This window comes from Natator depressus, chromosome 10 (assembly GCF_965152275.1).
Source record: "Natator depressus isolate rNatDep1 chromosome 10, rNatDep2.hap1, whole genome shotgun sequence".
In the NCBI taxonomy this organism is placed as follows: domain Eukaryota; kingdom Metazoa; phylum Chordata; order Testudines; family Cheloniidae; genus Natator; species Natator depressus.
The window spans coordinates 13,595,903-13,620,160 of NC_134243.1; the positions used below are offsets into that span (position 1 = coordinate 13,595,903).

At 39.0% G+C, this 24,258-nt stretch overlaps 1 protein-coding gene across 2 annotated transcripts in view; it reads left to right on the forward strand.

Moving 5' to 3' along the window:
• Positions 1-24,258, forward strand: part of PRKAR1B (protein kinase cAMP-dependent type I regulatory subunit beta) — a 118,760-nt gene that overhangs the window by 43,399 nt on the left and 51,103 nt on the right. For both annotated transcript variants that reach the window (XM_074965251.1, XM_074965252.1), the window contains exons 5-6: positions 21,378-21,439; positions 22,223-22,269. In XM_074965251.1, coding sequence (XP_074821352.1) covers positions 21,378-21,439; positions 22,223-22,269 — 109 coding nt within the window. The remainder of the gene's footprint in view (positions 1-21,377; positions 21,440-22,222; positions 22,270-24,258) is intronic.

Sequence of the window (24,258 nt, forward strand, 5' to 3'; positions counted from 1 at the left end):
GGCTCCAGGCACCAGCATTTCAAGCAGGTGCTTGGGGCGGCAGTTAGAAAGGGGCGGTAGTGTTTCCGCGGTGGCGGGAATTCGGCGCAGCCCCTCTTTCCCGCCGGCCGCGGTGGCAATCCGGCAGCAGCTTCTCCCTTTTGCTGTCCACAGCGGCAGTTTTTTTCACTGCTTGGGGCAGCAAAAACTGTAGAGCTGGCCCTGACAGGCAGTGATTCACGTATAAAGACCTTGTAGTTGACCAAAGGAGTATAATCCTTGCAACCTTTTTGCTGTAGTTGGCCACAGAGTGGCCACCATAATATATAAGTCTGTTTCTTTCTTTATTCTTTAAACTTGCTACACGGAGACATTATACGTGATAAGAACAGGAGTACTTGTGGCACCTCAGAGACTAACCAATTTATTTGAGCATAAGCTTTCGTGAGCTACAGCTCACTTCATCGGATACACCATTAATACGTGATAGTCCATTAAATCCAGGATGTTTTTTAATACTGAAAATTGGCATCTGAGTATTTGGACACTCTCTGACACTGATCATTAGAGTATATGTCTGATCTATCTTTCGTCTCGCTGTTGGTATATCTTTTCACTGAACTGCCCTCAGAAGTACTCCAATAACAGGAATAAATGAAAAAGTACACTGAAATTAGTATTCAGGTGCTTCGCAATACTTGCTCTATGGCTGTATAAACTGAAGAGAGATACAACTCAGGCAGTGCACAACAATTGCCAATTCAGTAGTGTACTGTGGAATCCAAAATGAACGGTGCATAATCCATCAGCACCTCGAACTAAACCATCCTTTGTGTTTGAACTGGACTGTATGTGCTTTAAAACAGACCAGATTCTCCTCTCAGTTACACCAGTGCTATACTGGTTGAACATCTTTGATTTCATTGGAGTTCCTCATGATTTTACATCAATGTAAATGAGACCAGAAGCAGAGTCTGTCTAGGTTCTTATATTACGTTCATCACGTGCATCTGAATGCTTTGCACACAGTTGGTGCTGGAGAAAGAATGTAAATTAAAATGTTGGTTATGGCAGAAATGGCTCATGGGATTAGAAAGACTGATACGTTTAATAGTGCAAATAATACTCTTATTTTTTAACTTCCTTCACTCCCTCCCTGCCACCATACAAATTATTGAGCTAAAAATAGGGCACAGGTGTCTTTTTTTTTTTTTTTTTTTTTTTACATGTAAGAAAATGCCGGAATGTGGAGCAGTGGAGAAAACGGAGCTCCTTTCGGCAAGACTATGTCCTCTTTCGTTGTTGTTCAGTGCTTCGGGCCTCATCCTGTGAGCACTTATAGCAAAGCCTAGCAAGTTCAGTGGTGTTATTTGCAGTCATAAGCACTGCAAGGTTCAGGCCCTCAGACACCCCAATGATAGGTATGTCAGAGATCGCATGGATTTGATGAGTAGGTTTTGTTGTAGCTGAAAGTGCACTGAAGTTGTACTGCTCATCACAATTGGACAGTCTCCTTTCCCCCACTATTGTCTGGGTTCTTTTAAACAATGTTGATCAGTCTCTAAAAGAACACTGTCTTGCCATCAGTTAACTGTGATACTAGAAGACCAGAGAGCAGATATGGACAGAAGGGAAGGGTGTTGTGGAGCTAACTCAATATTAGTGGTTCATTGATAACACCTGCCTGGTTTTAGACTCAGTAGGAGAAGAGGAAACAGCTGTGTGAATTGTAGGATGACTTGAGATACAGCACTGGAAAGTAACAAAATGTCTATGACAGTGACGTGGTAACTGCAAGGTAGATAGTAGAGGGTTTAGTAAAGTACTTGTATAATAATAATACTTCGCTCTTACATAGTGCTTTTCAAAAGTAAGATCTGTTGGCTCTTTAAAAAGGAGGGTATCTGTCTTTTGTTCAACCAGTTTCAGATATTGTATGGCATTGGTGATGATTGATAGGATAAAATTACAAACCAAAGCCCCAATCCTACAACTGGATCAATGTAAAGTTGCACGTGGGTGAAACTCAGCTGACTCCCCTGGGGTTTTGCATGGGTGTGAGCCTCCATCCAATTAAATGGAGATTCGACTGCAGAATTGGTGCCAAATGGATAAAGAAGCTGTGAACCATAAAACAAAATTAGAAAAATATTGGTAGAAGAGAATTTAAAGATGCACTCTTGCGATAGCTGTTTTTGTAAAACAAACCGAATGAACAGAACAATGATTAGTTTTCTCATTAGTCAGCCACAATTTTAAGGAGGCCACATTTCACATTTACTGAAAAACTTACATAGAATAGTGCATATGTGTAATGTGATCAAGTTAATGTTGCTGTTGGAATCTTTATTTTTGCATTTTCTCACTTTTTATGATTTCATCTGGGCAAAGTTAATCTTGCATCGGCACAAAGTTTTTTGTGTTTAATTTCCTAAATTTTAGCCCTGGTAGATTGTAGGATACTGGACTGTAAAATCAATCTATAATTATATATAGTAAAGCTAGGGGTTTCTAAAATGTAACTAGTTCTAGAAAGTAATTTCTCTCTCTGAGTTTTGACTCCGGCTAGTAAGAGAGCCAGGCTTTGCAATCAAAAGGGTATGAAAATCAGACCAATCTTTTTTCCCAAAGCTGTTTAGAACACACCTAAAGAAGTGTTTTGTAAGTCTGCAGCATATGCACATTATACAATATCAATGTGGTATAAGGGCCTGATCCTCATCTGATGTAGTCAGTGCTGGTACACCAATATACAGAAGCTGAGAGTCTGACTGGCATCAATTGTATAATGTTTTTACAGCTTTGCCACTTGTGAGTAATGTGCCCATCCCAGCTTATGTTGATAAAACCTTTTTACCCCCAAACCACCGTATTCACTTTCTCTTTCTCTACTTTATGTGAGTGTGTGTGTTTACCCTTATACCACAACTCACTATACTATATATTTGTGTGTGGGGAATACACTCAGACACATGCACACATCTGCACAATCATAAACCAGTTCTTTTTGAGTTCAAATTCATCTTTTTGGGATGAATTTGAACACCTGAACTCCTTACAGTCTGATAATGTACAAGTCTGAAGCCTCAAATCTGAGCCAATCCCTAGGGTTTTGGTTCCAGGCCAGATTCTGGAGAAAGATGCAGGCAAAATCTCTTGAGAAAAGTCATTCTACCAATATTTTTGCCCAAGATGGTGGGAATTTTATGAGAACTGCTGACCTCATGGATTTTTTTCCATTGGGGTAAAAATCTTAGGAAAATAACAGTGATGCCACTGAGATATTGCTGTTCTCTAACTGTTGGTAGCTGTTCATTAAAAAAAAAAATACAACCACAGTATGTTACCATTTCTGTAGCTCTTTCCATCAGTGGATCTCAAAGCACAGGGGGAGGTAAGTAGGTGAGGAAATTGAGGCAAAGAGAGGTGAAGTTACTCACAAAGCATTTTTTCTCAAACCAATAAGCATAGAAGAACTTTAATCATGGAACATTCTAATTTTCAAAGACTCTGATTAGTATAACAGCTACACAAAAAAACTGGTGGTGAATGTGTTTCTAGGGATTTTGCAAATGGCTGGTTTATACATTTTCTTTAACAGCCTACACAGTTGGTGATAATTCAGAATTTAATTGAGCCAAGCATCAAGAATATTGTGACCACATTTAGGGATGGGTGAAATGTTTTGATTACAAGAATTCCATCCCTCAACCAATGCCCTTACCTTTGTCTGCCCCTCAAACTGGTCAAAGAAGGAGATAGGGAGAGTACCCCAACTTAACTTCCTACTCCCTCCTGCCAGTCCCTCCATCAATTGGGTATTAATCATCTCTTGCCACGTACCCTGCCTCATAATCTTCTCCCTTCCACATATATCTTGTTGCAGAGCCCACTCCTTTAGCAACCATTCTATTAGTCCATGATAGTAGCTTAACTTCACTATTACTTGATCTTGGTCATGCAAGGCACTTTGTGGCATGTGATCCTAGGGCATTCTAGATTTGAATTAAGCAGCATCAGGCACTAGCCGAGAAGGTTCTGGGCCTTGCCCCAATTGTGTTAGCTTCTGGAAAGGGGAGAAGTGAGTGGAGAAAATCAGGAGATTTACTGCTGACAAGGCAAAGATGGTGGCAGCAGTTAGATCTTGGATCTTCCTTCTTACTGTCCAGAGGTAGCAGAAAGGCCACTGACCTTCCCCATCTTCCATCATTGCCTCAAGCATCTTTTCTTACCTGTATGGCACACTGGTTGGTGTACGGCTGTGTCTTTGTCTAAGTTTGGAATGTGCCAAACGCAGTGAGGGTGCTACCGCAGTCTAAATAATAACTAATAATAGATGAAGGTAAATAGTTGAAGGGCTAGAGAAGGACATCCAGGGAATGATGAGAAAGGCAGTCTGAAGTCACATCTGTAATAATAGAATTCTTACAATAATCTTAGACAGTATGTTCCCAGTATGAACCATGACACACAGTGTTACCCGAGCATGTGCTAAGGGACTGGAATTACACATTTCCTGAGATGCTGCAATCCAGTTAAACGCATCTAGTTGGATGGGTCCCACAACTCTGATTTTTAGACATGGAGGATTTTTAGAGAGTGTTAGGAACATTGCTAAAACAGACAATACTACAGAGCTTTCATAAGTGTTTTTGTGACTTCAGAGACATCGGAGATGGATTATAAAAGCTGCCAGTGCAAAATGGAAGGCTGTTTTTGAAGAATGATATGTCTCCATCCTGACCCCTTTACCTAACATGCAAGCCAGGAGAAAAGCAATGATGCCAATCCAATAGGCATTCTCAGCAGAGAATATCCAAGTTTCTGTTTTATATCCAGTGATGATAAAGGTTGTTTATAAAGGCAAGGCATTATTGTTTTGAATTGTTGGCACTACCTCACATCTTTTAAAGTTGAGAGGAGCAAGTCTGACGAGGTTTCCAGCTCCTTGGTCTCAGTTACAAGAGTGGGCTGTTGGAGATCATTTGTGCCTTCTTTGACAATGATCTTGCACTTACTGAATTCCTCTTTGCCTTGTTAGGAAACATTTATTTCCTTGTCTTTAAGTTACTCAGCCTGGCATTTGGATATAATCCAGCGTAGTAGACTGAACTGGTAGAATGTTAAATGCAGTAGGACCTCACTAATCTAAATGTTGCTAATCTCCACACTATTGTTTTTCCAAGGAAAAGTCACTCATCACACTTGTCAGCAAAGATGCAATACAGTAGCAGTGTTTAGTAGCGAGTTCAAGATGTGCATACTTCAAAATTTAGGACTTGTCCATGTGGGAAGTTAGTGTGAAACAAGCTAGTGTGGACTTAAAAGTGTGATAGCTATTCCGCACAACTTCCCATGTGAGTACTCTTATTCTGTACTAGAAGTTCCTTTGTGCAGTTTAGCTTAGTCTGCTAAGTAACTGAATGATCTTATTCTTGTAACCCTTGTCCTTCCCTTCTCCATTCCTCTTATTGCTTGTTACGTTCCCTTGTCCTGTTTATATTGTAAACTCTTTGGGCCAGGGAGCATGTTATGCCTTTCTATTTGTTGTGTAAAATGCCTAGCACATTTTTTTTGGTGCTGTATAAATAATAAATACTAATTATTACTAGTAGTGAGGTTTCTTGTTACAAAGACTTCATTACTTTTGCAAAATAGTGTACAGATATTCAGTAATATGCAGAGAAATATGATGACATCAATCTACAGCTGTCAAGGAACATGAACAAAGTGCATTTTATGATGCAGTATCCTTGCTTTTTATTGTTTATTCACTTACCAGCTGATTCATAAAAAATCAGTCATTCACAAGGATTTGCCCATTCATTAGGTCAAATTAGCAAAGTTATATCTTCAGTAGATTCTCTGTATGTGAATTTCAGATTGTGTAGCTCCTTTTAGGTGTTCAAGCCGATTTTATTTTTAACCTACTTTCACACACAAGTGTTTTCAAGTATTTCTCTACTTCTCAGAGGAAAGTCTTTAGAAATTATTTTAATAATGGTTTTTCCTAATAACAAGATCAGACTGAATTCTGTTTGTGCTGCTCCATCTATCTGAAAATGCCTCTCCTATCCAGCTACTGAGTCTCCTAAAAACTTTCCTCTTTGCATTAAACAACTAACTGCAAACCATAGTCACCATTTCCTTCCCCCATTACTACATGCTTACATTCTTCCCTTGCTGTAAGTAGTCAGCAAGAATAGTAGCATCTTTACTGTTTTTAAATTTCAGCTCCCTTGTTTATTTCTTCTCCTTACATTTTTTTTTGCTTTCTACCTTTAAGATTCTCTGTATTCAGCTCTGTAAAGCATTTTATAAGGCAATGTCCTATGGAGCATGTTACATAAAATATACATTATATTGTACAGACTTTCCCTGAGGACTGCATCTTGACATGGTGGAAAGGCTTGTGTGATCCAGTGACCCTAAGAGCTATGCCGGGCAGGGAATTTTAACTCCTGGTAGGGCCACCCAAGCTGGACGGGTCAAAGGGTAGTAACCAGATGAAAAGCAGCCCACTGGTCCTCCAGATTGGGGGTTGAACGGCAGACAAACAATGTATCCTTGTAAACAAGATGTAGAAAACACAACAAGATAGCCATTCCACAAAAAGCATGGTAGACAGGGATGGCAGAGCCTTATTGATGACCTCACCAATGTCTGATAGTGTGGGAAGGATTCAGATGCAGATATTGTACTGAGCCCTCAGTACATCTCTTCACACCACCCAGCAGACCTAGCTCTTAAGAAATTATTTTTGAGCTCTTTCAAGTCACCTCCCTGGTTTGGTTTAGGAATGACACTAAAGGATGCAAATACTCTGAATATTGTGAACTGTTATCACTGTTATTATCCTGTAAACACTTCCTCTTTCAACATCCCAGATGGGATATGGTAGATGTTTCCATCCAAGATATGAGCTTTCCCTAACCTCCAGAGATAAGACACCATATCCTAGACATAGACTCCCATTCTGAAGGGGACAATACTCTGTTAAACTGGCATTTCAGAGCCACTTTTCCTGATTTACTCTGCTTTGACATATTTTCCTTTACAGAACTGTCCTGAGGTGCTCAGCACTTTTGAAAATCCTAAAATGGATTTAGGAGTCCATTGGGCTTCTATTTTGAAAATCTTGGCAATGCTTTATATACCTAGTTCTATGACTTGAGAACATTTAGCTCCTAGATCTCACCTAGATCCTGAAGACAGACTGCTAAAGAGAGCTTGCTTTTCTGATAGCCAGTGTATTGTCTTACTCCTTTCATCCCATTTTTATAAGGTCTCCGATCAACTTCTCTTCTATGTGTTTTAGGAAATAAATCCTACCGAAGGGTACAGTAATACTGAACAGCACTGATTTACTAAGAGGGTTGATTAAAATAGTTCTAGATGAACTGTTCATATTAATGAGGTTTCTAAAACTTAAGTATTTGGGACCATAATGTTTTGACAGAGTGTTCTGCAGCACTCTCCATTGAAATCAACAATATGATCATAGGAGATTAACAGTAATAAGATGGCCTTAGGAAACTAGTATAAAAATAAACCACAACTTTGATAATAAGAGCAGTAAACAGCAAATTGAGGCAGAACTATTCCATTCAAACCCCAGAAAACCAATGACATAAGTGAGACCATTAAAACAAATAGTATAAATGAGCTTGAGACAGCTATAAGAGAGAGATAGGGTGATTGATGGCTCTAGTGACAAGTTGGGGGCCCAGACGTGGATTAGAGATTGAGTTAAAGGTAACAGTGCTAACACACCTTTTCCTGTCCAGCAGTTCTAATTGTTCTTCCTTCCTGTGAGTTCAACATACAATAGTGTATATAGCAATATTTCCTTACAGTTTTTGGATTGGTAGATCAATGGGTTTTTGACGGCTCTGTTTTTTCAGTAATAAAGTTTAGTTTTATACTGGATGCACGGGGCAAATTCAGGGGTGATGTGTAAACTACCCTTTACATGAACTTAGACTCCCTTAAAGACATTTGTACACCAACTGTATAAATGTCTAAAGGAGTCTAAGTTGGTGTGGCTTGTGTTGGGGAACCAGAAGGAGATGTAAAATGAAGATTACACATTTGTCTCATGAGGATTTCCAGAACAATTACACAAAAGCAAAATAACCCCTCCCAGCAAACCATTAGGGCATAGTTGTGGCATATCTACAACCTTATTTGCAGAAGGTTTTAACACTTGACCTGCAAAGTCAACAAAAGAATCACCATCTCCCATCTTAATAAATTGGGTTCTATCTGCACTAATCACATCCTGCAAATACACCAAGTCATCTGTTTCCTTTTTGCTTAGATCTTGCATACTCTTTGGAGGAAGAAGGTCTACTGTTGTCAGCACTCCTGTTAAATTTATTTGCTTTTCTAGTGCAGGGAAGATATGTGTATAACTCTAAAGGTCACATCTACATTTATTTATTTATTTGATGTCTTTTGATTTATAGAAATGTCCCTGTAATCTTTGTGCAAGAAACATGTACAAAATTTACCAGAACAAAAATAAAATGGGAAGGCCTCTCAGAATATTCACTAAGGCCCTGATCTTGCATTTGTTCTCTGTGAGCGGAACCCTACAGTCATGTGAAGCCCCACTAAAGTGTAAAGAGCCTGTGATGCTCTTTGCAGGATCAGAACCTAAACCCTTGAGCTTTTACTTTCCTTCCTCACTGCTATGTTTCTTGTAACTGGACAATTATTCAGAAGGAATTAATATATATAAAATTACAGTTTAAATTATAGCAGTCAAAGGTTCCAATTCAGCAAGGTGTACTTAAGCATATTCTTAACTTTAAGCAGGTGCTTAAATCTATCTCCCTTCAGGAAAGCAATTAAGCATGTGCTTTAGTCCCATTGATATCACTTGCATGAGTAAGAGTTTGCAGGACTGGGTGAAAAAATTGGTGAGGTTTAATTTGGCTCGTCAGTCAATTTTTTTAGACGTATAAATCCCAGGTCAGTCTGAAGCATCAGAAAATTATTTGCTTCCCATTTAAATTTCAGGATAGTATGAAAACAGAATGCAATTTAGCTGATTTTCCTTTCCATTTTATTTCTAAAATAATGGCAATAATCCACCAGCAGTTTTTCTTTAATCCAATTAGAAACTTCCTGTAAACATCAACAGCCTATCTATCTATATCTTAACCTGTGGAACAAATTCTAAACATCCTTTATTCCTGAGAGCAGAAAGTAATGCACTGAACAAATATATCTCTTTAAGAAGTTAAGAGTTTTACATACAATATGGAACAATCCAGGAGGGGGATACTTTCAGAGCACAAATGGGAATTAAGCACCCAATTTTCAATGACTGAGTTAGGGCCCTACCTGTCCTTTGTGCCTTTGAAAAATCTGACTCATTGGGTGAAAACAGTCCCATGATGAAGCACTACTGTTAACTCCAGAGGTCAGTAATGCTCACATGCTCAAATGATTAAATTGGCTCATCAGTGGTCATCAGATTTTTTTAAGCCGTTAACTTTATTTATGCCTTAGAGAACTAAGGCTTTTAAAAGTTACATGTTACAAATTCATGGCCAAAATGAAGACATTTGTAAGCATTTCTGATGAAGAGAGAATGCATGTAACAATCCGTATAAACTGACTTCATGTTTCACTGGCCATCTAGATTTATTGTCCTTGGTGGTAAATATTGACCTTGGATTTATCTCAGTCAGTGTTTACCTCTTAGGTCAATAAATCTGAGGTTCACCTTAGCCGAAGTCAATATCTGCTTAGTGTTCTGTTTCATTATTAATATAAATATTTTGGTGACCTTTACATGTATTAAGTAGTCTAGTTTTTTTAAAGTCTTTCTCTTGATATGCTTATTTCTTTAAGTATATTTTTACACCATCTCCCATATTACTTTGAAATCTGTTAATGCAGAGAATTACTGTCCTTTTTTTCTAAGGGGAGCTCTCAGATTTTTCTGGACATAACAGGTGCTCCATAGTATAATAATATAAAATTGACCACATGGATCACCATTCACTTGTCTGCTAGTAGGGAATAATGGTTACTCCTTTCTCTTCTCTAGTTTCCTTTTTGAGAAATCTTTTCTGTGATAAGGTATTTCCTTTTTGCATCTTTTATAGAGTTTAGAGCCAGAAGGCACCATTAGATCATCTAGTCTGTCTTCCTTTATCTCCTGACCATCTTTATCTTATTCATCGAATAAACACTTCTTTCGGCTTTCACAGAAATTAGTCTGGGGTGTTTTTGTTTAGGTTTTAGGTTTAGGTTTAATATTTCCTTTGTGTGTCTGCCTTCTGAATGGTCTTTGGGGGATTTCCCAGGTAGTCTCAAACTGAAGCACCTCAGAAGTTTCAAGTTCTGCTTTCATGACTCTCTTTGGACTGTCATACACAAATATTGCCTTTTCTGCCTCTGAATAGGCTGTGGTGTAGCTGGATCTGAGAACTGCATCTGAGTATTATCTCAAGCCATTAGATAATGGATGGAGTCCTTTAGTTTCCTTCCTTAGTTTCCTCCTTTCCTTCCCCAGAAAGCTTCCTAGAAGTAAGCTCCATGAATCCTCCTTTTTAATCTCATGGGGGGCATGCAAAGGAGAGCATACAAGCCAGAGCCTGAGGGTTCAGAAGCAGCTCCACAGCTACTCAGCAGACTGGAGACAGGATGATTTCCCTTTGGGCCAGCTACTTGAACTGGGTGCTTGGCTCAAGATTGTCCCCATTATTATTGCTGTATTTCAAAACATTTATGTAATACCATAAATTTAATTGGCATATCAGAGATAAGGTCTAAGCATATCAGAGATATAGATAAGATACATCCCCCCCCAATCTCCCAAGAGAGTTCAGAGTCTAAAGCAGTGGTTCCCAAACTAGGGGCGCTGTTTGTTCAGGGAAAGCCCCTGGCGAGCCAGGCTGGTTTGTTTACCTGCCGCGTCCGCAGGTTCGGCTGATCGCGGCTCCCAGTGGCCGCGGTTTGCCGTTCTCAGCCAATGGGGGCTGCGGGAAGCGGCGCGGGCTGAGGGATGTGCTGGCCGCCCTTCCCGCAGCCCCCATTGGCCTGGAGCAGCAAGTAGCGGCCAGTGGGAGCCGCAATCGGCCGAACCTGCGGACGCGGCAGGTAAACAAACCGGCCCGGCCCACCAGGGGCTTTCCCTGAACAAACGGCGCCCCTAGTTTGGGAACCACTGGTCTAAAGGCCTGATTCTGCCGACCCATTCTCATGAGATTAGTTCTTATTGTACTACCATGAGTAATGACTGTTCACATAAGTAAAAGATTGTGGGGGCTGGTCCTTTGTGATCACATAAAAATCAGTGTTGACTGTATGAAGATTTTGGGTTATTCATTCTGAAGGTATGTTGGGTTTAAATGGTTTTAGAATGTTGTGCTATGGAAAATTCTAATCCCTGTCACATGGAAAAGCATAAACCTAAGCATATGGATTTATATGAATATTATTTACAGAGACCCAGATACAAGATACATATAGTTCTCTTTTCCTGTTGATTCCTTTAATTGGATTTATTTTAAGCGGGCTTTAGTGCAGAAATTTCTGCTGAACTTCTTTCATATATTCTGGGATTTCACATGAGCACAAATAAAGGCTATTGACCCCTACAATAGCAAATAAAGGCTATTGACCCCTACATTTAAAAAAAAATGTGTATTTATGTGATTGGTAGTGCTATATTTAAACAATAGGCAAAATCTTGTTGTGGCCATCTTTTCTTTATCCTAATGTATACCAATCCCTTCTTAATTTGATGGGCACAATATTTTAAAATTGCTTTGTCAAAAGCAATCCAGAGTAATGTATCCAGTTTGGATTTAAGATTCTGTTGAGAGGAATTATACATGATGATTTCAGTATATTCAGAGATAAATGTCAAAGCTGTGTTTGTGTTGAGATAATTTGGCTCAGCAATATATCAAGTCTTCAGCATTTTTTCTTCCGAAAGTTATCATTTGGAGGGATTTGTATGCTACAGGCCATGTAATAGCTGGCTTATATATAAGGCTTGATAGAGCAAGCAAAGCGCTTGGCTGTTTTTCTGTGATGCATACCTTTAAGTCAGATTGAAGAGCAGCTTACTGTTGTCAACGTTTGATTCATAGAGTTGTGTAAATGGGCAAAAAATTCCTTTCTGTCATGCCAGAGGCCAAATTAAACAGAAATCTGTGAACTGGGATGGTTATGTGGTTGTGGGGAAACAACATGGATTGTATAACACATTTCTGTGTGTTTTTGTGATTTGTTTGCATTGAGTTTTGATCCTATTTTATTTAACTCCATAAAATATAATTCTGCCTATTTGTTAAACTGCTGTAAATATGATTACTGCACTAAGGAAAACATGTAGTCAGCAGAGTTAGGTAGAAAAAGTGTGAACACTACATATTGTGCGTAGGCTGAATAAGAATGACTTTAAACATTTCAGTGTTAATGATGTTGTCGTACTAGACTGCCTGCAGAGTTCTCCATATTCCATTTCAAAAAGGCATTTAAAAATGTCCTACAGATACTCAGTAAGGCATATACAATAGTGCTTTTTTCCCCCTCTCAACGTTAATGAAAGCCCAGGATATTTGAGATTTAAAGGCACTTTGGAAACCTGAATCTTAACGATTGTAGCACCGTGAAAAGGTAGAATACACTAAGGCATGCAGTATCTAAAAATGGTCTCTTTTTTAATTTTTGTAGCAGAGTGCAGAAGGAGCAAGATAAGATTTGTGACATGTTTACTAGGCAGATTTTTAAAACACCACAAAATCATAGCAGATTTGTGCTCTGAGGTTAAAAGTACCAGGTGTTCTTGCTAGTAATATTTTGGTAGGGCCCTACCAAATTCACAGGTATGAAAAAGTGTCATGGAGGAACAGCTTGTGCTTCTTCATGCTTAACCCCCCATTCCTCCAATCTGTCCAAATACTGAAATACTGACCCTCCTGAAAGACAAAGATGCATATCATCTGATCTTATTGACCTCTGTTTTCTAATTGAGCTACTGGAGCTTCGAAAAGGGGAACTGTTTCATTCAAAACTGATGTTGCACAACACACAAGAAACAAAACCCAGAAGGGACCATCTGAAAAATATGGACCTCTAATTCATTCTGTGAATATAAGTTATTCTGTTCCAGAAGTGCAGGAAATTAGGGGGAGAATATGAAGCTCTAGGGAAAGATAAGGAAAATGGGTGGGTGAATGAGTTTGCACATATCTGTCAGCTACATTGGCTATGCAAATATAAAATCGAGTGGTTGCTGATCTGTGGTTTTGTGACAGTCATGGAAGCAGGGCTTTGGAGCTGTGCTCTGGCTCCTCTCCAGCTCCAGGCAAAAACCTGCAGCTCCGTGCTCCAGCTCCGGGCTCCGCTCCAAAGCCCTGCATGGAAGGACTCAGGATCCTCAAATTAGTGGATAAATTAGACTCATCCAATTTTAAAGAAAAAACCTGACACTTTTTATAAATAACCTTTATCAGAATATTTTCTAATCATTTCACTGATCCAAATATAAATTATAATTGAATCTTAGGTTAGACTAATACATGTTTTTATTGTGCTTAGCTGTTTGGTATCTGCAAGTGTGGTAGAACACAACAGAATGGAAATGAATGAGACAAAATGTGGGAGATGGTTGCAGCCATACGTAACATGCTTGTCAAGAAAGGGAGAGCATGTCAAACATTAGCTGATCAGTTGCAGCATGCGTGTCTCTGACATGATGCTTGCCACAGAAATCTGTACTACTGTCCAATCTCTGGATGACAGTAACCGCAATTTGATGGAGGATTGCTCTATTGGACAGAGGCTCTCTCTTCCTCTGTGTCTTTACAGAATCAAGCAATTGGTGGCAAACAATAGATAATACAATTAGTTGATGATAATCATGAATTTTCTGGCACACAAAACTACTTTGCGGAAAACTAAAAACAAGAAACTAAAGTAAATTAAATTTAAACTCTGAATCTAGCCAATGTGTCACAATTATCAAACATAACTCAAATTTTGAATACCACACATTGAATGTTTGTGACAAATCCACAGAGTTAAAAAAAAATGTAAACAATGTTTCTTAGTGAGTATAAGTAGATCTGTACCAATCGCAGTTTGTTCACACACATGCCGTGAGTAGAAAAACAGGTTAAATTCTGTCAGTTGTTTGTTTATCTTTAATATTCATAGAAATATCTGGCTGGCAAACAAAAATCATTTATTTTCTATGTAATTTGTCTGTCTCATTAAACAACTTCATCTAAACTTTCACCTCAAATGTTAATAAAGTGCCAGCTGAAAACATTAGCAGGGGATGAGGGGGATCTACTTATATCTACTGCATATCCTGAACAATAAGTACAAAGCTAATGCACATAGTACAGTATTGGTTTATGTGTAAATTGTAATTTATCTAGATAGTTATTTAAAATAATGTCCAAGGTTCCTATTACTTTCTTAACGTATAGGGTATTTAGCCCATGTAACTGGCTAGTAGTGCATTTTGTACTTAATATTAAATTGAAAAACTTTGGGAATATTTGAAATCCCAACATATTCTAAAATATTTTCAAAGAATTACAAGCAAAGTAACAAAATGAAACTGGCAAATAGCGATTAACCATCTTCAGATCTGTCACTTATAAAGAGTGTTAGCCCACCATCTGAGTATTGAACTATATCTGATGAATAGTATATAGTAACTCTTCTTACTTAGTTGGAATAGTCCAGAAGAGGGAGCTTGGAATTAAAGAGTAAATATGCTTAAAAGTACATGAAGCATAAGTTGCTTAAATATGGTAACTTTTTATGGTTGCCATTTACCATTAGTGGAACTTGTTTTATATTAAATAAATATAAAAAAGATTTGGTTTTAGGATGTTATAATGTTTTTATATTGGTTTTCTGTCATGGTTTTAAAGCAATTTTCTATTAGAGATTCATTCTAAATATTTTGCTTGTCTTAAACTAGCAAGCAACTTCTCTAAGCATGTTCGATAAAGAAACAAGGAAAGTAGTAAACTCATTATGATGGTTAGATCATAAAAAACCCAAATCCCATATACAGTGCATAGGACCATATTTATCTTTGGTTGAGTCAAATCTATTGACCTCATCCTAGTTACACTAGAGATGAACTTGGCCTACTTTGCCTAAAGTATATGATTTTTCATTCTGATAACACGTCCCCAGGATACTTATAGAATGCCGATGCATACAAACACTGGCTTTGACTTTGTTACAATGTCCTTCTGTGCGTCTAATAAAAATGTATTTGGAGCCTTCTCTAAATAAAAGATCCAGTACAGTGTGCCTGCAGCCAAAATGAAGCAGTGGTGCATTCTTACAGTATGTAACCTCCATCAATAGAGTGCGGTCACTCTTTATCCGACCTATCAGTTCTCATCCTCAAAGGAAACGTGCACAACACTTTTGAAAGATGAGCCTGGGAGTTTAAATTCATAACTCTGCTAGACACCAAAAATCATGGTCTGAATAAAGACATTGAATTTATGGCTTATTACAACAGTTTGTAAACTAACCCCCCCCTTTTTGTCGTATGACTATATGGATGTTAACTAGCCAGTTAGGGTTGCCAACTCTCCAGGATTGTCCTGGAGAGTTGGAATTAAAGATTAATCTTGAATTAAAGATTATGTCAGGTAATGAAACCTCCAGGAATGTGTCCAACCAAAACTGGCAACCCTAGGGTCACTTCACCTTAAATGGTCCCTTAGAATATGTGCTAACTACTTACCTTAAACGATCTGTTGGATCTTGTATTTACTTGTGACACTCCTAGTACTTTTCCAGATCTGATGATGAGCTCTGTGCAACTCGAAAGCTTGTCTCTCTCACCAACAGAAATTGTGACAGTAAATGGTTTTACCTCACCCACCTTGTCTCTCTAATATCCTGAGACCGACACAGCTGCAGCACTGAACAGATCAGCACAAAACTGAAACCTGAACAGATCAGCACAAGACTAAAATAAATGGTGGAAACTGGTGGATCCCTGTACACCTGAGGGTGCAGGAAGACAAACAAGAATAATTAAAGAATAGAGTGAAGCTTTATATTTAGATGGTATGCTGCACAGGCCAGGAACCTTCACATTTTATGTGCTCGTAAAGCACTGTCCAAGTCTGCATTGTATGAACATTAATGAGATGAGCTCAGTACTCTGTCTTACAAAAGAAAAAAACAAAATAAGACAAAAAACCTACTATAATACTTGGATATAACAGAATAGGACTAAACAAAGAATTTGAAATGCAGGGTTACCATGGAACATGTTTGCTCAACTCTTAGTATATGAAAACAAGGAGGCTCAACACAACTGAGTAAGAAGTGATACTGGTTTTCACAAGTATTATGCTGAGAGAGTGTTGTAGAGTTTTTATGGAACTATGCCTGATCAGCTTAATATTTTTTCAAACCTACCCTCAATAATATTGATTTTTTTGGTAAAGTGATAAAGGAAGAGAAAGTATGTATAGCACACACACATTGAATGTTTTCTGTTTGCCTACACAATGAAATAATTCTGCTTGAAGTCTGACAATACCTGAAGGTATAACAAGGCTTTTCTATTTGTGTCATGGATTCTCTACAATGTATACATTTTATCTGTCTCCATCTTCCTTTTGTGTGATCTACTCACCATAGTAAGGGCTGAAAATAAATCTGATTTTGAAACTGATAAATCACATTCCATAGTTTCGTTGTATAGCCATTGCCATGGTCTGATTTTGAAATGTTTGAAATCCTGTTCTCTCACTTGGCTTTAACAAGCTTGTTCTCAATTGTCTATTGCCAGCACTGCGTAACCTACAGTAGACATTGCTTTTTTTCCTTTCTCACTTTCTGTGTTGATTCAAAATAACCTCATTGCAACAGCAAATGAGATTATTTATTTTTACCATTCTTTTTTTTTTCATGATAAAGAAAATCTCTTCGGCCTATCTTCCTGCTGCCTTTCACCTTGTGTTGTGCTTTACACCTGGGCAGGCGGGTGGGAAAGACTACCAAATCAGAATGGTGTAGTGTGTTCTACCCACTTGGTATTCACTGTGCCAGATTCTCTGCTGGTGTAAATGGGTGCAGCTCCAATGACTTCAGTGGAATTTTGCTCACTTACGCCAGCAGAGAAATTGACCCTCTTTGTACAGGGGTAAATACATATATAAGGTGGAAGCCAGCAGAGAAATCAGGCCCTTTGGTCTCAGATCTGACTTCAGTTGTTTGCAATCCACTTGTATGCTTTATGGAAACCCTCGACATGTTAAAACTTGCTGTGAGTCTTTGATATCTGCAACCCTTTAAAAAAATCCTTTAAATTTTGATATTCCGAGACAAGACAGATGGCATTTTTTGATGGAATAGATAGAGATTTCAGGTCTAAACATATTCCTCAGTTTCACCTTGTTGGACTAGTTAATAATCAAGCTTTATATTATGTGCAGCTCAGAATCTTTGCTTGTAATTTCATTTACTATTTTAGATTATATTATCACAAAATTACTAAAAATTAAATCTGCATAACCCTCTGCATTGGTGGCTGAGTCATAGACTATTAGGGCTGGAAGGGACCTCAGGAGGTCATCTAGTCCAACCCCCTACTCAAACCAGGACCAATCCCCAATTTTTGCTCCAGAGCCCTAAATGGCCCCCTCAAGGATTGAGCTCACAAGCCTGGGTTTAGCAGGCCAATGCTCAAACCACTGAGCTATCCCTCCCCGCAGTCCTGTCAGTCTTTCCCTGCAGTGCCAATGGGAGCCTCATGTACATACAGTCCCACCTGCATCAGTGGTTCCAGACCAAAAACTGCCCCCAAAGCCTTCTGATTGGAGCACTGGTTTTGGCTCCAACTGCCATAGCAATGAGAACTCACCTTTTCAAGAGGTAGCCAGTAGAGACTGTGGAAGAGCCGCAGAATAGACCTAAAGCTTTTCCCCCTGGGGACAGGGGAGTAGAAGGCTGAGGAGAAGCAGTATTGACATTAGAGATGAGTGAGCTAGGATGATTTGAGGGAAATATTGTGTAGGGAGCTGAGACAGCAGTGCTGGGGGAGCCCTTCAGGTGTAGGTGCCTCGATGAAGAGGTACTGGGCATCCCTCTCTCCCTTCACATCTTAGGGGTTGTCCATAAATAACATAACACATTTTTTGGAGATTTTGAAGACCCACCAGCCCCTGTGACACTGAAACAAACATGCAAAATTAAGGACCCACCTACCCCCTAATGTGTTACATAATTTATAGACAGCCCTGTGACTCCAACCACCAATATCCTGAATTGAAAAACCCAAACACAACACCCTACATCCTCATTCCATCACCTAACTAACACACCTAGGAACATTACAAAGGATAAATTTAAAAACAAATAATCCCCTCTGTTAGCAATTCTCCCACACCACACACTGATACACAAAGGCATTGAGTAAAAATCTACCCCATGCACACTAACCATCTACTTCAGCATTCTGTACCGTTAGGGAACTTGGCTGGAGTCAGCATTTGGTGAAGAGGTGGAGAGTGGAGTCATGTGCTGTGGGTGCAGTAGATAGGGAAAGTAATATGGAGATGAAATCATGGTACGGTAGTAGGTTTCAAAGTTTGGGTGAAGATTTAGCTAGTGATTTCCTAGCTTTTTATATCATTGTGTTACCGTGCTGCAGTGTATGCACTTAAACAACCACAGACTGTTTTTTTAATAAAAAATTTTGTTTGGAGGAATTTATGTGTATATGTTTAAATATATATAAATAATAGCAACTTGGAAACAAAAATTCAGGTCCCCTCCACACATCTGTTACAATTCTACTACACAGGCAGGGCTGTTTATAATATTATGTTTATGCCTTTCATGGACAAGAGACTGTTGTGAACCATTCTAAAAATAACATGTACACCTTGTAGCAAAAAGAAGAAGGTCAAAATCTGGGCCATGACCATATTATCTCTTTAGTGAGCTCCACTAGTTTTCCTTAGTTCATCTATTTTTTAAAACCAGCTTTGTTTTCTACACATCACTCCTACTCAGGTTTTTCTAGCATGAAATTGCATATTGAACATGAAAATATATATTGATAAAAAATTAGTGTATTTTCAAATGCCAGCTTGAACAGATCATGACCAAACTTTTTAACTTAAAATAAAATAATTGGCATGCTCTCTCAGGGTAACAGTTTTTTCTATTTTAGTCTATTTTGTATGTTGTAAATCAAAGTCAGTAAATGATATCTGTTGTTTCAACATCAATTCCATAGTAGCCTAAATTAAATCAAAGGTCAGTTTTGGTGCAATGAAGTTATGAGTTTGGTTGGTTATTAGGCCAAGATTTTCAGAAGGGCTTTGTGAGGTATTGTGTGCCTCTGTTTTTGGGGGGGCCCCACTTGAGACGTGTTAAAAGAAGCTGATTTTCAGAGGGTTAGCAGTAGTTTTTAACCTAGGAGTTTGAAAACATTTTTGATAAAAGGAAGAGATGTTCAGAAATCTGATAACAAACCATTTTGGAGAAGGGTGCAGTGCTATACATAATTTATCAGCCACTATTTGTACAGTCCGTTGTTAAGATATAAATAAAACACAACCTTCAAACAAGAGATAAAAAGCTGACACTGTGCATGGTTATTTCTCTGTATTTAGTCCAAAAATGGTTTCCAAATCTGTTCAGTCACATTTTGTTTTTGATTATTTTTGTCCACGTTCTGATTTCTCTATTTAGTGGCATAATCTTTTGGGGCCTGATCCTCTGAAGCACAAAGTGCCTTCAATGCTAGTGAGAGCTCTCCACATCTTGCAGAAGTGGGCTCTTAGATCTCTGCTTGGGCACAGAAATCGGGGTAACACAGGGAGCCAATTGAGGATCCTTGATCCCATTCTGCCTGGTCCCAGCATAAGATAGAGCTACTGAGAGTACACCACCAGTGGGCACACTGGGGAGGTCCAAGAGAGGCACAATCCCTGCCAGTTCTCTACTAGGTGTGGTACAGTTCTGCACTGCCCCCTACAGAGGACTGCATGCTCATCACACCATCTAGCCCTAGCAGTGGAAACATACTGACTGCTCAGGAGGAAAGATATGCCCAGCTTGAGTAATGAGTGAACATTTCCTATAACTGCATCTGAGTGGATTGTGGAACTGTTGGACAGGAAACAAGCTCATAATGGGATTTTACAATGTGCATTTCCCATATAAGGGATTGAAATCCACCACAGGTTTGTTACTGACTTCCTGGCTATTTTGATTAACCTTTTAAATTTCTTCATTGTTTTCACTTATTTGTGATTGAGAGGAATTTGCTCCATTTTATGGGCTAGATGGAGAGTTTATGTCTCACTCTGTGGGAGGGGCAGTACATTGATGCACCACTCCTGGAGAAGCCAGTCACAATTCCTCCCCTTTGCTGGTGGTGCAAAGTGGTTTCCTTCAGTCCTTTACACTGATGAATTGGCGGGGGGAGTGGGGGAATAGTGCAGGCTCCACCCAGTCTTTGCTCCTCATCCTCCACCTGTGTGGGGAGAAGAAGCAGTGGTTCTGTGGGGCCTGCTCTCTCCCCAACGTGGGCAGGCAGCCTAAAGTGATTGTGGAGGGTGAGTTATGTCCCTTACTGCCCAGCCTGGCCTTGTAAGGGCAAGTGACAAGCTTGCCCTATATGTTTAAAATCATGGTGCTGTGGAGAATCTGGGAAAGATGAATTAGTCCAGTGCTCTTCTATAGCTTGAGTGTTTTCATAGCATTGGCCGAATATTCATCACACTAGTAACTCTGCTAAAGTCACTGAGCGTAACTAAAGTCAGAATTTGGCTTCATATATTTACCTCTGCACTGGAAGTGTAATCTCTTGCCAGCTCTTATGCTGTCTTAATTTAGTCCTTTATATTTCCGAATGCATCCTGCTTTGTGCAATGGGTTTTGCTGGTAAAAATGGAGCCTCATTTTCAAAAGGGGCTGTGCTTCTATTTTGAGTTTCCAACAGCTTCCGTTGTGACACACACTGGGCTGTTTTGAAAATCTGGCCACTTTATGGTGCCTAAAAGGGAACTGAGGTCTTTTGAAAATTCTGGCCTTAGAGAATAAAAAGCATGAGCTGGCTAGTTTGTAGAATGCTTTAATTTAAGAATGGGTCTGTACACATAAATTTTGGAAGTTCTTTCAAAATAGCATGAGTGGGTTGAGTCACTGTCTGACTTAGTTTTAAACTATGGCTCCAACAGAACTAGCTTTTCTGGTGTTTTGCCAGCTGGGGACTCCATGTGCTGCTGCAATTAACCTTTCTCTTTTTCTTTGCAAAATCTGTTAATGAAGGATTAACAAAGCAGAGCGACTTCAGTACTGTTGACTAAATAAGGAAGAAGTTTGACTCAACAATGGCTGTTCATTTTCTTTTATAGTGACATATTTGATGCCATGTTCCCCGTTATGCACATTGCCGGAGAAACGGTCATACAGCAGGGTAAATTTCCACACTTTTTCCCTTACAGATTTGCTCAGATTGTATCATTTATGCCACTCTTTCTGATGTTCAGAAAATTAGGGGGTCAGAGATTTTACCAATTTTGCTCACATGCAGCAACATCTTATTCCACAAGTATCTAAGTATTTATATATACTGTAAGCTCTTTGGAGCATGGGAATGCCTTGTTCTGCAGTGACCAGCTCCAAGCATCATGGGGTTCTGGTCCATGGCTGTGGCTCTTAGGTGCTACCACAATCTAAATAAATAATGATAATACTAATAAAAAAGTGTCCACATTGATTTAAATGGGGGCTACCCACGGAGTAAAGTACTACTCAACATGAATAAAGGGGGCGGACTCTAGCACAGAGTAATAAAAGATGGAAAATATTTTCAATGGCCGTTGAGAGTGCTCAGCACCTCACTGTATCGTGTCCATAGTTACCAGATTTGGCAACTTACTTGCAAGCTTAGAGCAAGTGAAGCAGGATTTTAGTATCCTGAGGGTATGAAAAGTTTCTAATGTATTTGCCTTCATTTTAAATAAATCAAAATGGATAAACTAATACAACTGAGAAAAAATATAAATAATCACCTTTGATATTTCTGTTCATGAGCGAAATGAGGCATGGATGTTAAGGAAATGATTTTCTCTTTAAATAATCAGCTCTGCAAACCTGTGCAAATATGTGTAGAATCAAATATGGGGATTGGAAATTATTTGTATAACCATCCAGGAGACACTGTGAAAACAATCATCATTTATATTTTTGCTTCCAGGTGACGAAGGAGACAACTTCTATGTAATTGATCAAGGAGAAGTGGATGTAAGTTTTAATTAACCTCCGATTTGGAGTTGCTTCCCCTTCTTATTTATTTTAATCAGACTGTTGCAATATGGTGCTCATTCTAAGATTACATAGTAAAATTTCGTGCTCATGAAAGGAATCAGGGGCTCATAGTGGATCACAAGCTAAATATGAGTCAACAGTGTAACGCTGTTGCAAGAAAAGCAAACATCATGCTGGAATGTATTAGCAGAAGTATTGTAAGTAAGACACGAGAAGTAATTCTTCCGCTCTATTCTGTGCTGATTAGGCCTCAACTGGAGTATTGTGTCCAGTTCTGGGTGCCACATTTCAGGAAAGATGTGGACAAACTGGAGAAAGTCCAGAGAAGAGTAACAAAAATGATTAAAGGTCTAGAAAACATGACCTATGAGGGAAGATTGAAAAAATTAGGTTTGTTTAGTCGGGAGAAGAGAAGACTGAGGGGAGACATGATAACAGTTTTCAAGTACATAAAAGGTTGTTATAAGGAGGAGGGAGAACAATTGTTCTTCTTAACCTCTGAGGATAGGACAAGAAGCAATGGGCTTAAACTGCAGCAAGGGAGGTTTAGGTTGGACATTAGGAAAAAATTCCTAACTGTCAGAGTGGTTAAGCACTGGAATAAATTGCCTAGGGAGGTGCTGGAATCTCCATCATTGGGGATTTTTAAGAGCAGGTTGGACAAACACCTGTCAGGGATGGTCTAGATAATACTTAGTCCTGCCTTGAGTGCAGGGGACTGGACTAGATGACCTCTCGAGGTCCCTTCCAGTGATTCTACTTGCCTAGGGCCTGATCCAGCAATGTTCTGTGACTCTCCACTCCTGTTGAACTGAGGGAGCTCAGCATTTCACAGGATTGGTCACCTTGTTAGATTTTGTTGCATTAGGTCTTTTATGTATAATGTTATAAAGGGTATATTTTACAGCCACATTTATTTGTCCATTCAAAGCAGGATAATACGGTATCATGATCAAGCAAATTACTTTATCTTTAGCACCCTAACCACACTGTAAGTGTACTGCCTTCAGTGGTGCCGGCCACCATGATGGAATTCACTTGAGGGGGCCATATGAAACATAAGGAAAATATTTTCTTTCATCACTTATCTGAGCTCATGTGCATTTCTTTTCAAATCAAGAGAGAGCCCCAGGCTGCTAGTTTCATTTTAGAAACCTTAATTTGCTTTTTAAACTAGATCGGAATAACCAAGCAATGCACTGTATTGATAAAGCAAGGATTCTTAACAAGTATCAATTGAGTTTTTAAATCACAAAATGCCCACCAGAGTTTGCAATGGTTTTGTCAGGAAGGGTTTGAAAGGAAGCTACCCTCTGAATCTGGTTTCCAGTTCTAATCTGAACATGTCTGATCAACTTCACCCTAAGGAGTGGTATGACATCAACCCCCTTTGCAGCTTTCATTTGGTACAGTCTTCTCATCTCATTGAATTCTCTGGAAGCCACGTCTTACATATCAACAGTTGTTAGATAGGACAGGCTGGCTCATTAGCAGTGTTGCTATGCAGACTCCCAGATGAATTCTGTTTGGATTATTTAAAGAAGGCAGTGATTTATTTTGAATCTAGCCAGCAGGCATACAGTTATTTTAGTGAAAGTTTTTTTGTTGTTGTTTTGTTTTTAGAGGTTTGTTTGTGTCAGGGGACCGTCTAATTGGTATTGTTGGGAATCGAGAAACCTCACACTCTGCCTCTGGAAGTTACTCCTCAGGAAATCCGTGTGACTCATTGTTCCTATCAAGCGGGGTAGCGTGCCTCAATAGCAAACATTGCCACATCGGCAGTGCCAGAAAATAACAAGTGCAGTATTTTTAGAAGTGTGGTAAAAATTACTTTTAAAAAATTTATTTAGGGCCTGATTCAAAGCTCACTGACTTCATGATGATATGCACAAAATAGACAGATATTGGAATCTTACTGTAGTCCTCCTTAAAAGTGCCTTGCCCTCCTTTGGAAGTTTTAGGGAA